The sequence below is a fragment of the Lissotriton vulgaris genome, chromosome 10 (assembly GCF_964263255.1).
Source record: "Lissotriton vulgaris chromosome 10, aLisVul1.2, whole genome shotgun sequence".
In the NCBI taxonomy this organism is placed as follows: Eukaryota; Metazoa; Chordata; class Amphibia; order Caudata; family Salamandridae; genus Lissotriton; species Lissotriton vulgaris.
In genome coordinates, this window is record NC_141698.1 from 12,821,169 (window position 1) to 12,834,165 (window position 12,997).

General features: G+C 51.0%; 1 protein-coding gene across 7 annotated transcripts in view; it reads left to right on the plus strand.

The window, feature by feature from the left end:
* Nucleotides 1-12,997, plus strand: part of ATP2B3 (ATPase plasma membrane Ca2+ transporting 3) — a 348,827-nt gene that overhangs the window by 146,228 nt on the left and 189,602 nt on the right. For all 7 annotated transcript variants that reach the window (XM_086940211.1, XM_086940208.1, XM_086940205.1 and 4 more), the window contains exon 5: nucleotides 12,404-12,529. In XM_086940211.1, the coding sequence (XP_086796337.1) occupies nucleotides 12,404-12,529 (126 nt within the window). The remainder of the gene's footprint in view (nucleotides 1-12,403; nucleotides 12,530-12,997) is intronic.

The following is a 12,997-nucleotide window of genomic DNA, read 5'->3' on the forward strand; positions in this document are numbered from 1 at the left end:
CCGACAACCTTTTCATGTCGGAAAGACCGCCATGAAAAAACTGTCCAAAAAAGGCCCTCGCCCATCATGGGTCACTGTAAAGTGACCCAGGGGGCACATGTAGTGCCCCCACTCACCACCATCCACCAGGAGGAAGTGCTCCTTTGCACTGCAGCTGGTGATGCTGCTCTGTTCCTGGGCCGCGGCACAAGCCACCCTGAATAGGAGCACACTGCGACTGCCAGCCCGGCGGTCGCGTCGTAATGCGTTGGTCTAACCGCTGCCTACTTGGCAGGCTGTCTCCTGACCACCTTGCAAGTGGGCAGTGGTCCGACTGACTGCTATTGTAATCAGCCCCGTTGTCCTCTGTTGCTGCAAATGCCTTTATCATTTCTTGATTAACTCACCACAAGGGCAGCCCTAGAGCACGAGCCGGGGGCTACAGTAGCTGTTTTCCAAACAATGGCTCTTGAGCTATGTTCACACACTATATACAACTAAATACCCATTGACATATATCAAAGAGGGAAGAGAGAGAAGGCCCGACATAACCATAATATCACAACTACCCATATAGAAAGTATAAATAGTTTTAATGAAGAAACAACAAATACAGGGCGCTCAGATAATTACACTCTTATCATACATCCAACAACACATAACATCTGAAAAATCAAAAAACACAATGACAAAGGAAAATATACATACAACAATTAACACAGTACGTAATCAAACAATAATGTCCTCTGTTATTTAGGCCATGTAGGAGACATCGATGGCGTTTCAACCCAAAGTTGTTTAAAGGGTCATCATCAGGACAATAAACTTCAAGAGTGACAATCGACCAATTAACAAAATGTTCTTAAAAGCATCTTTTGCAAATTACTCCTCCTTCAATCCAATACAAAATGTTGGTAGGTTAAAAAAAAGAAATTTTCTTAGAGAAAGAGTCCTGTTAGTGTGGAAATTACACACTAAGTGAAAGCTCTTCAATAGCTGGCGTCAATTAATGATACCAGTCGAGCAGTATTTCAGGCGGGTGTGTAGAACTATACAACTTCAGGGCATTTCATGAAGTTAATTCATTTACTTCTTATAAGCACTCCCTGAGTAATGTCCCGTCCTCCAGCAACCGGCACGAAAAAATGTCAATTGCTATTGAAGAGCTTTCACTTAGTGTGTAATTTCTATTCCTATTCCTCTTCCTGTGGGTTAGTCTCCCTCTTGCTGTTGAGCTCTTCAAGCTTTACTTTAATATGGGAGAGGGAGCGTGGAACACTTTTGACGAATAATCGTGAAATATGTGAAATGATTTCATGGCCTATAAATAATGTGTTTGTAAACAGCTCTGATTTGTAAATTTTTCTCCCATGTATCTTCCAGTAAGAGCTGTTCTACTTTCTACTCTGATTACTGAGGGACTGTGTTTTAGGTCTCGCCGGAGACAGTGCATGTGCTGGCCATTGTGTTTACTTACAGGAGGCTTAGTTCCTGTTCATTGCTTACCATTGGTTGGCTTCATCGTCACTCTAATTTACTTGCTCCTTCTTGGTCAGGGCGTGTCAGCTTGACTTCGCCTTCTTGTTTTTGCCCCTCCCTTGGAACATGGCCCAAGTACTCCTCTATTGTTCAGCGTACTTACACTTATTGCACTTTACGTGCTACTTTTGTCTTCTTGTATAATCACTGCATAACAGTGTATGCTTTTGCTATGTCCTTTGTGTTGCTAGTCCCCTTACCACCCTCCTCCAGCTGTCTGTCATGTTCCATACCCCATCCACCCAACTCCCCACCCCCACCTCCCTCCTGCATTGTGTTGCTTTCCCCGTCCCCCTCCTGTGTTGTTTACATACTCAGCACTCCTGTGTTGTGTTATTTAGCCTGTCAATCCTCCCTCCCTCCCACAATGTGTTGCTCAGCCAATCCCTCCCACATCGTGTTGTTTGTCCTGTCCCTTCCAACATTGTGTTGCTTGCCCCCATCTCCCTCCTGTGTTGTGTTATATGCTCAGCACTCCTATGCTGTGTTATTTAGCCTGTCAATCCTCCCTCCTACCCTGTGTTGCTCAGCCAATCCCTCCCACATCATGTTGTCTGACCTGTCCCTTCCACATTGGGTTGCCTTTCCTGCCCCCTCCAGCAATGTGTTGCCTACCATTTCCCCATGCACTGTGTTGCATTCCCTTTCCCCTGCATTGTGTTGCTTTCCCTGTTCCCCTGCATTGTGTTGCTTGCCCTGTCTCCCTCCCGTGTTGTTACATGCTCAGCATTCCTGTGCTGTGTTGATTAACCTGCCACTCCCCCCTCCGTACCACTCTGTGTTGCTTTCCCTGTCCCCCTGCATTGTGTTGCTTGCCCTGTCTCCCTCCCGTGTTGTGTTACATGCTCAGCACTCCTGTGTTGTATTGCTTATCCTGTCACTCACGCCTCCGTACCAACCTGTGCTGCTTTCCCTATCCCCCTTAATTGTGTTGCTTGCCCCGTCGCCCTCCTGTGTTGTGTTACATGCACAGCACTCCAGTGCTGTGTTGCTTATCCTGTCACCCCCCTTCTTACCATCCTGTGTTGCTTTCCCAGTCCCCATGGATTGTGTTGCTTGCCCCGTCTCCCTCCTCTGTTGTGTTACATGCTCAACACTCCTGTGCTGTGTTGCTTATCCTGTCAATCCTCCCTCCTTCCCACCTTGTGTTGCTTGTCCCATCCCAGCCTCCCTGTCTTGCTTGTTCCATCGCTCCCACCCTGTGTTGCTAGCCCCGTCCCTCTCACCCTGTGTTGCTTGCCCTGTCCCTCCCATCCTGTGTTGCGTGGCCCGTCCCTCCCTCCCAGTGTTGCTTTGCCATCCCTTCCACTGTGTGTTGCTTGCCCCGTCCCTCCCACATTGTGTTGCTTGGACCCCTCTCACCCTGTATTGCTTGCCCCATCCTTCTCACATTGTGTTGCTTGGCCCGTTCCTCCCACCCTGTGTTGCTTGGCCAATCCCTTCCAGTGTGTGTAGTTTGCCCCGTCCCTCCCACATTGTGTTGCTTGGCCCCCCTCTCACCCTGTGTTGCTTGCCCCATCCTTCTCACATTGTGTTGCTTGGCCCATCCCTGCCACCCTGTGTTTCTTGGCCCATCCCTTCCACCCTGTGTTGCTTGCCCCGTCCCTACCACAATGTGTTGCTTGGCCCGTCCCTCCCACCCTGTGTTGCTTGACCCATCCCTTACTCCGTGTGTTGCTCGCCCCATCCCTCCCACCTTGTGTTGCTTGCCCCCCCTCACCCTGTGTTGCTTGCCCCATCCTTCCCACATTGTGTTGCTTGGCCCGTCCCTCCTACCCTGTGTTGCTCGCCCCATCCCTCCCACCTTGTGTTGCTTGCCCACCCTCACCCTGTGTTGCTTGCCCCATCCTTCCCACATTGTGTTGCTTGGTCCGTCCCTCCCACCCCTGTGTTGCTTGGCCCGTCCCTCCCACCCTGTGTTGCTTGACCCATCCCTCCCACCTTGTGTTGCTTGCCCCCCCTCACCCTGTGTTGCTTGCCCCATCCTTCCCACATTGTGTTGCTTCGTCCGTCCCTCTCACCCCTGTGTTGCTTGACCCATCCTTCCCACATTGTGTTGTTTGCCCTGTCCCTCCCACCCCTGTGTTGCTTGGCCCGTCCCTCCCACCATGTGTTGCTTGCCTCATTCCTCCCACATTGTGTTGCTTGGCCTGTACATCCCACCCTGTGTTTCTTGTCCCATCCCTTCCACCCTGTGTTGCTTGCCCCATCCCTCCACCCTTTGGGTTGTTTGGCCCGACCCCCCACCCTGTGTTGCTTGCCCCATCCCTCCCACTTTAGGTTGCTCGGCCCGTGTCTTCCACCCTGTGTTGCTTGCCCCATCCCTCCCACATTGTGTTGCTTGTCCCATCCCTCCCACCCTGTGTTGCATACTCTGTCCCTCCCACCCCTGTGTTGCTTGGCCCGTCTACCCCTCCCGGTGTTGCTTGGCCCGTCCCGCCCACCATGTGTTGCTTGACCCGTCCCTTCCTTGTGTGTTGCTTGCCTCATTCCTCCCACCCTGTGTTGCTTGCCCCATCCCTTCCACTTTGGGTTTCTTGGCCCGTCCCTCCCACCCTGTATTGCTTGCCCCATCCCTCCCACATTGGGTTGCTTGGTACGTCCCTCCCACCCTGTGTTGCTTGCCCCATCCCTCCCACTTTGCGTTGCTTGGCCCGTCCCTCCCACCCTGTGTTGCTTGCCCCATCCCTCCCACTTTGGGTTTCTTGGCCCGTCCCTCCCACCCTGTGTTGCTTGCCCCATCCCTCCCACTTTGGGTTTCTTGGCCCGTCCCTCCCACCCTGTGTTGCTTGCCCCATCCCTCCCACTTTAGGTTGCTTGGCCCGTCCCTCCCACCCTGTGTTGCTTGGCCCGTCCCTCCCACCCTGTGTTTCTTGGTCCATCCCTCCCTCCTATTGTTGCTTGGCCCATCCATTCCACCCTGTGTTGCTTGCCTCATCCCTTCCACCCTGTGTCGCTTGACTCATCCCTCCCACCCTGTGTTGCTTGCCCCATCCCTCCCACATTGGGTTGCTTGGTCCGTCCCTCCCACCCTGTGTTGCTTGCCCCATCCCTCCCACTTTGGGTTGCTTGGCCCGTTCCTCCCACCCTGTGTTGCTTGGCCTGTCCCTCCCACCCTGTGTTTCTTGGTCCATCCCTCCCTCCTATTGTTGCTTGGCCTATCCCTTCCACCATGTGTTGCTTGCCCCGTCCCTTCCTACACTGTGTTACTTGGCCGGTCCCTCCCACCCTGTGTTTCTTGGCCCATCCCTTCCAACCTGTGTTGCTTGCCCCGTCCCTTCCTACACTGTGTTACTTGGCCGGTCCCTCCCACCCTGTGTTTCTTGGCCCGTCCATTCCACCCTGTGTTGCTTGCCTCATCCCTTCCACCCTGTGTTGCTTGGCCCGTCCCTTCCACCCTCTGTTGCTTGCCTCGTCCCTCCCACATTGTGTTGCTTGGCCCATCCCTCCTACCCTCTGTTGCTTGCCCCGTCCCTCCCACATTGTGTTGCTTGGCCCATCCCTCCTACCCTCTGTTGCTTGCCCCGTCCCTCCCACATTGTGTTGCTTGGCTCGTCCCTCCCTCTCTGTGTTGCTTGGACCGTACCTCCCAACCTGTGTAGCTTTCCCTGTCCCACTGCATTGTGTTGCTTGCCATATCTCCTTCCCTTGTTGTGTTACATGCTCAACACTCCTACGCTGTGTGACTTATCCTGTCAATCCTCCGTCCCTTCCACCTTGTGTTGCTTGGCCCGTCCCTCCCACCCTGTGTTGCTTGCCCCGTTCCTCCCACCCTGTGTTGCTTGCCCCATCCCTCCCACCCTCTGTTGCTTGCCCCGTCTCTTGCACCCTGTGTTGGTTGCCCCGTTCCTCCCACCCTGTGTTGCTTGCCCCATCCCTCCCACCCATTGTTGCTTGTCCCGTTCCTCCCACCCTGTGTTGCTTGCCCCATCCCCCCACCCTCTGTTGCTTGCCCCGTTCCTCCCATCCTGTGTTGCTTGCCCCATCCCTCCCACCCTCTGTTGCTTGACCCGTCCCTCCCATCCTAGTGTTCTTTGGCCCGTCCCTCCCACCCTCCCTTTGTTGCTTGCCCCATCCCTCCCAGATTGTGTTGCTTCCACTGCATCTCTCACCAGAAACAAAAATGCTGCATTGTAGTCAGCGTTGGCCACGCCATTCCTTTTTTTGTCTCTAACTTTCAGGCATGCTGCTGCACAACATGACTAAAAGACATTACCGAAGCTTATAGGTCTTCCATAGGCGACATCTACTGGCTTTGTCAATGCTTATCTTTTCTTGCATTACACATTGTTAGTAACTTGTCTGTCGTCTTTGGGTCTCCACTATACTGAGTTCCTTACTTGCAGCTCATTCAAGCTCCAATGAGTTGAAAAATACTTATTTAAATGTTAAGTTTTTCCACCAAGTGCCACACTCTCGGGATGGGAGAACTGTTTGTCTGTGGAAATACATATTCCTTCCTTAACTATCAGAATTGGGGAGATAAATATTGCAGAATACACTATTGTCAATGCTAAGTTTACTTTTATAACTGTTTTCATGTTTATATTTTAGTTTTGTTTCTGTTTATACATTTTTTCAGTTCCATTGTAGTTGTGTTGATATTTATATCTGGGTTTATGCAGTGCTTAATTTGTAAAAGCATGAGTGCCGGTGCCCAAAGCTCTGCTTTGGATGTACTAATAAAAATCTCATGGCTTTTGAATCCCCCGCCAGACACTGCCTGGCCCCTTATCTCACTCTTGCAGGCTCCTCTGTGACGGCTTCATCACAGTCCTCTTCCTCCGTCTAATCACTTAGGGCCATATGTAAAAGGACTGGCATTAACTAACGCTAGTTAGCAGCAGTTTTCTTACCGGCGTGTACCTCTGAAAACCATTGCCTTGTTAACAACGTATTTACAAGACGTTGCTACATGGCGATAGTTTCAGGGAGCTACAGTGAAAACTGCTGGTAACACAAGCGGGAAGCCGATCGGAATCCTGGTGTAAGCGGGCGAAAACGAAAGGCCCATTAGTGGCCAAAAAACCCACGTTAGTCAGCCCAACGTTAGTTTTTTTCCTCTATAGGCAAAAATAGCCCATCAGTCCACCTCAAATGAAACATAGGAAATAAAATCAATGGAATGCAGAATGGAGCAGCCAGGGCCAAGTGCTGCATAGATCAACAACCCTCTCAAGTCCCCCAACAGCCAGGATGACCACCCAGAGTCCCAGGGGAAGAGGAAATTCAGGGCTACATCTATGAAAAGAGAAGCATCGCTGGACAAAACCAGTGATGCACCACTTTTCATTGCGCACCCCTTGCATCACCATGGCATCCAAAACCATGAATGCGGGGACAGTCCCCAGGGCCCGGAGGCCTCGCTGGGCCTGCGTCTGGGACCCGGAGTGGGATGCAGAGGTGCTGTGGAGTAGTTGGGCTGTGGCGCTAGACATTGAGGCGTGGCGATCACCCTTACCTGCTGGTGAAGTCTGGCTGGTCGCATGGAGACACATTGCTGACCTGTGTGAGAAGACCGCCTTCCGCCCTTTGGAGCTGTGAACGGTAGAGGTGCTCCTGTGCACCAACGTAGGGAGGTCTGCATCACATACTACGATCCACCACTACACTGGGGTGCACGGAGGAGATTACCAATGGTGGGCGGCACCTCTCTGCATCACAGGCCAGATGATGTTGCACTGGCCAGACGCTGCGGACGGTGAAGCCCTTGAGCTGCGCCGAACCTATGTAGCAGGAGTGCTTTAACTTCAGGCCTAAGAGGGCCTTTTTGCCTCACCTGCATCGGGAGGTTCACCAGCGGACTTAGCGGCGACAGCTGTACCCAGGCTTGTGAAATCTCACCTGGCTGAGGCTCCTGTGGTTTAGTCACAGATTTGGAGAGAGTGCAGCTGATTGCGACGCAGTGTCAATGTCCAGGTAAGGAGAAGGTGGGACGCGTAGCGGAAGAAGCCAGAGGGTCGAGTCGCCCAGGTCTAGCACCTGTGGATGATGCACCACCAGTGGCGGCTCATCGGCTATGGTGGAAGAGCATCTCCCCACTGCTTTCCAGCAGTGCAAGAAGAGGAAAAATAATAACATGATGATAACTTTCGGATGCGCACTTCCTATGTTTCATTTGCGGGCGGGAGGGTGGGTAGGGTTTCTCTACTCATGGAGCAGGGCAGGGGCGGAGTGGTATGCCCACTCAAGAGCGCAGTGACTCTTTGGTCGGCCCTATCAGGCCGCCCAAAGTAGTCATGCGCACTTCCCTGTTCACTTTGCATGCTGCATTACAGCCTGCATGGAGAACATGCCCAGCCCTCCAGCCCCTGGCTCAACACCTTGTCCCGACGCCCAAGAACAATCACAACACCGCATTGCAGCCTTGTGATTGGCTTAAGGGAGGGAGCCTGGCTGCCTGCTTCCTGTTCCTGAAAGCAGACTCAGGAGAGCAGGACACATAAAATGTGGGATCCGGCCTTGAGGTAAGAATTTGTTTATTAAAACATTTACAAGCCCGGCTCACACACACACATACCCGGTTCCCCGCCCCCTCCACTGCCATTTCCCGTGTTTCCCACCTCCCAGTTGTCCAGTCACCCCTGCAGCACTTCTCAATGGCAGCCGCTATGCAGCGGGCGTACCACTGTGTGCCAAAGGAATATATGCCATTACAATGCATACCATTACATCGCAGTCCATTACAATGCATACTAATACTACGCATATTGCAACAGTAGAGAAAATGCTGGATAGCGGACGAGTAAAAATAATTATTCTGACTACAGTGAGTGCAACCCTAAAATTAAACCTTGCACCCCAAAACACACCTTAAAATTAATCTCTGACCCCCAAAACAAACACTAAAATTAATCTCTATCCTCCAAAACACACCCTAAAATTAATCTATGATCCCGAAACTCATACCCACCCTAAAACTTAAAAATCTCCATTAAAAACCTCACAATTTGTTGTAATGGCATGTGATGTAAAGGTAACTGCGTTGTTAAAGTTGCGTTGTAAAGGAATTACGACGCAATGCCTGTGTTGTAATGGACGTCTCCCATGCCAAAAGCAAGCCATTGGCAAGCCCGTCTGCGTCCGTCCGCCCCTGGACCGCGCTCAGCACCAAGGAGCATTCCTCTCGGACCCTCCACCACTACGACGCCAGCACCCTCCTCACCATCAACCCTGGACACCACACCGCCTGCCATCTAGCAACACTGCGGAATTCTCCTGAACCCTGCGCCTGTCAAAACTACAAACGCACCTTCTGCCACATCAGCACAACAGTGCCTCGTGCTGCCCAGCCGACCAACAGTGCACCCGACCAGCTCATCAAAGTGTGGTCCCTCCACAAACATGCAACAGAAATCTGGGACCTCCTCGACGCCACATCTTCAGACATCTCCTTCGTCACGAAAACCTGGACCAACCTCTGCTCCGGACTGGACATTGCCATCGCCATCACTGACGGCTACAAACTCACCCACACGGACCACCCCGAGCGGCCATGAGAAGGCATTGCCATCTACTACAAAAAAACACTCCGACTGACCACACACTCAAATGACCCAACAGTGACCATGGAACACCTTAACATCAAGATCCAGACCAAGCCCAACACCATCCACTGCGGCCCCCTCATCTGCAGGCCCCCCGGTATTTACTGATACCATTGTTGACCTTATTTCACCACAGGCTCTCCCATCCACCGACGACATCCTACTGGGAGAACTCTAGTTTCACCTGGACAACCCCAGTGACCAGAACAACACCCGGTCCTGGGGAAGCTCATCAGAATCAGACTCAAGCAGCGAGTCACCGCACTAAGCCACATAGCAGGACACACGGTTGAGCACGTCTCCTCTGCAGGCAGGATCTTCAACTACAGCCACACCACAGGACTCTCCTGGACCGACCATCATTGTATACACCACGGCTTCACCATGTTCACCGTACACCACCAACATCTTCGCCCCCCCCACAGCAGGATCAAGGCCACCGAAGAACTTCTCGTCAACTCCCTCAACATCACCACTCCGCCAACGATTACAGATGATAAAATCGCAGCGCGCAACCTCCAGCGATGGATCTCCAACTGCGCAAACACGCTGGCACCCCTCAAGAAAAGACCTGGCAAAATCTAGCACCACGTTGCGCCGTATTTGCTAAGTAATACATGTAGGCATAATATGCGTGACCTTGTGAAGCCCTGTGCCACATTATGCCTGCATCAGGAATGATGGATGCAGGCTGTGCGTTCCCACTTGACAAAGCCTCATGGCAGGCGTAAGAGTGACGCAGAGACACAGGGATAGACTGTTCCCATGCATTGCTGGAGTTGCGTCATGCTTGTGACACAACTGCAGCAATGCGTGACTTTAGCTCTGACAGATATGTCAGGATTCCAGACATATCTGTCATCACTTGCAACATGGAGCGCTGTCCAGTGCATACAGCGTATCCATGCTGTTGCAAGAAGGGCGTAGGGAAAAGTGCTGCAATGCTGTCTTGTGACAGCGCTGCAACACTTTTCATGAATTAGGCCCAGAAATGCGCACTATCTTATTGATGGTGAGCAGTCCTGCCCTGTAGTTTTGTCGCAGGACAGCGCAGCAGCATCCCTTGCAGCGCTGTCCAGCACCAAAACCTACTGAAATGAGGCCCCAAGGGTTATCTCCATTTTTAAGACCAGCTATTTTCTGGTCTTAAAAAAACTGCCTCTATAGGCTGTTTTTTTGGTCTTGCTCCATACAAGGATTTACTTGTAAATATTGCGAAGTGGGTTAGTGGCCACTTTTGCACAGGAACACCTCCCTTGCATCTTATTTTCAGTACTTATCGCTAACAGAAGTGGTGATCTTTATAATTCATGTTTACGAAAGAAAACTGCCGCTAACTGAGCTTAGCGACAGCTTGTACAAATTGCGATAAATCGCCGCCGTACCGTCAAAAAAGTGCTGCTATGGCGGCGTTAGCTCCATGTACATATGCCCCTTGGTGTCTATTTCCCTCTCTGGCTCGAGGTAAACATCTGATGACGAAAAATAAGTGGCGGTACACAAAAAAGGAGTGCCGGTGGTCACACGGACACCAGCGGCTCAAATTAAGCACTGGGTTTCCGCCAAGGACTTGGTTTACATTTTAGTTGTGTTCATGCTTAGGTTTGTGACCTTTAGATTTCTGATTGTGTTAGATTTTGAGTTGACATTTTGTTCATTTTTATGTTTGTATTCATGATTATGTTTCTTTACATTTGGGCTGTATTCATGCTTAGGTTTATGGTGCGTTTACTTTTCTATTTGGGTGTCTGACTGTTTATGTTTACATTTGAATTGTGCTTATGTATGCATTTATGATTAAGTTAATGTTTTAGTTTATGTTTAGGTTTGATGTTTACTTTCAAATTCCATTTATGATTGTGTGTAGGTTTCTAATAGTATGTGATCAATTGTGTTTATGTATGCATTTTAATGTAATAGATGGTGTGTGCATTTAGTCTAAGTTACTCTTCTGAAAGGTAGTTGAGTTCAAGTTTAGTTTCATGTCATTATCACACCAGATTGAAACAAGGAGAGGGAATGACGGACTGGTATTTATCCAGGTCCGACATACACGTCCGTGACTCAAGCTACACAACATTGGTATGCAGTACCTAACTTAAAATGCAGGGTTCTGTGTGTTTTTTATGCAGGGGCTCTCCTTTTGGAAAAAGACCCTCACACACCCAGCCAGCTAGGTGTCTTGCTTCATCATCGGGTCTGCTCCTTGTCGGGTCGGCGGTGCTATACCGATCGGCACCCGTGATGGGGCCTTCTTGGCGAAGATTTCTTTCCTTTTTGCCCGTGGGTGAGGTGCGTGCGAAGGCCCTAGATCAGTGTAGGTGAAAGAAAAGTGTAAGGAAGTGGATTAAAATAAGGGAGGTGGTCCACTCAAAACAATTTTAATGATGCAGCCCCTCCCCTAATTAAAAGTTGAACAAGGCGCGTAGCTTCACTCGAAGGATGTGGAGTCTATGCGCTTGTGAGAAAAAGGGGTCAACATGTTTCTTGCCCATTAATGTATTAGATGGTAATTCATCAGGACCAACATAGATCTACCTACACTTTTTGGTAGTGGCCAACATGGAGATAAAGTGTGCACATGACCACCATTCAGCACCCTAAAAAGTGGCACATTGTAGATCATTAAAACGCAACCTGCAATCAAACAAAAATAACAACAACATTAAAATTACATTTCGCAGTGATCTACTTAGAACTGGAATCAAGTGCGTCACACAATTTTAGTGACGCAGCTAAAACATGCTAAAAATACAAGTGCCACCAGTCACATTATTTCAGGGTGCTGTAATGGTGGTCACGTACACATTTTATCTTCATGTTGACCACTACCAAAAAGTGTAGGGGCCACGTTCATTAAAATTGTTTTGAGTGGACCACCTCCCCTATTTTAATCCACTTCCTTACACTTCTCTTTCACCTACAATGATCTAGGGCCCTCACACGCACCTCACCCGCCGGCAAAAAGGAAAAAAGATCTCCGCCAAGAAGGCCCCATCACGGGTGCCGATCGGGTATAGCACCGCCGACCAAGCAAGGAGCAGACCCAATGATGAAGCAAGACACTTATCTGGCTGGGTGTGTGAGGGTCTTTTTCCGAAAGGAGAGGTCTCTTCTCCCCACTGCTATGACCCCATACCAGCTATGGAGCCCCTGCATAAAAAACACACAAAACCCTGCATTTTATGTTAGGAACTGCATACCAATTTTGTGTAGCATTGTCACACCAGAACCACTGCTCCTACGACCTTCTTGGCACTGTAGAAATCACAATAAAATACGTGTCCCTGTCTCCGCCTGGCTCTGCCTGACTGTCCGTCTCCCGTCATGCCTTGCAGGTGACCTGCTGCCCGCGGATGGAGTTCTGATCCAGGGGAACGACCTGAAGATCGACGAGAGCTCGCTGACCGGGGAGTCTGACCACGTGCGCAAGTCAGTGGAGAAGGACCCCATGCTGCTGTCAGGTGAGCGAGACAAGGTGTGACATCACTCACTGGGCGGGTCCCCATGCTGCTGTCAGGTGAGCGAGACAAGGTGTGACGTCACTCACTGGGCGGGTCCCCATGCTGCTGTCAGGTGAGCGAGACAAGGTGTGACGTCACTCACTGGGGGGGGGGTCTCCATGCTGCTGTCAGGTGAGCGAGACAAGGTGTGACGTCACTCACTGGGCGGGTCCCCATGCTGCTGTCAGGTGAGCGAGACAAGGTGTGACGTTACTCACTGAGCGGGTCCCCATGCTGCTGTCAGGTGAGCGAGACAAGGTGTGACGTCACTCACTGGGGGGTCTCCATGCTGCTGTCAGGTGAGCGAGACAAGGTGTGACGTCACTCACTGGGGGGGGGGGGGGGGGTCTCCATGCTGCTGTCAGGTGAGCGAGACAAGGTGTGACGTCACTCACTGGGCAGGACCCATGCTGCTGTCAGGTGAGTGCG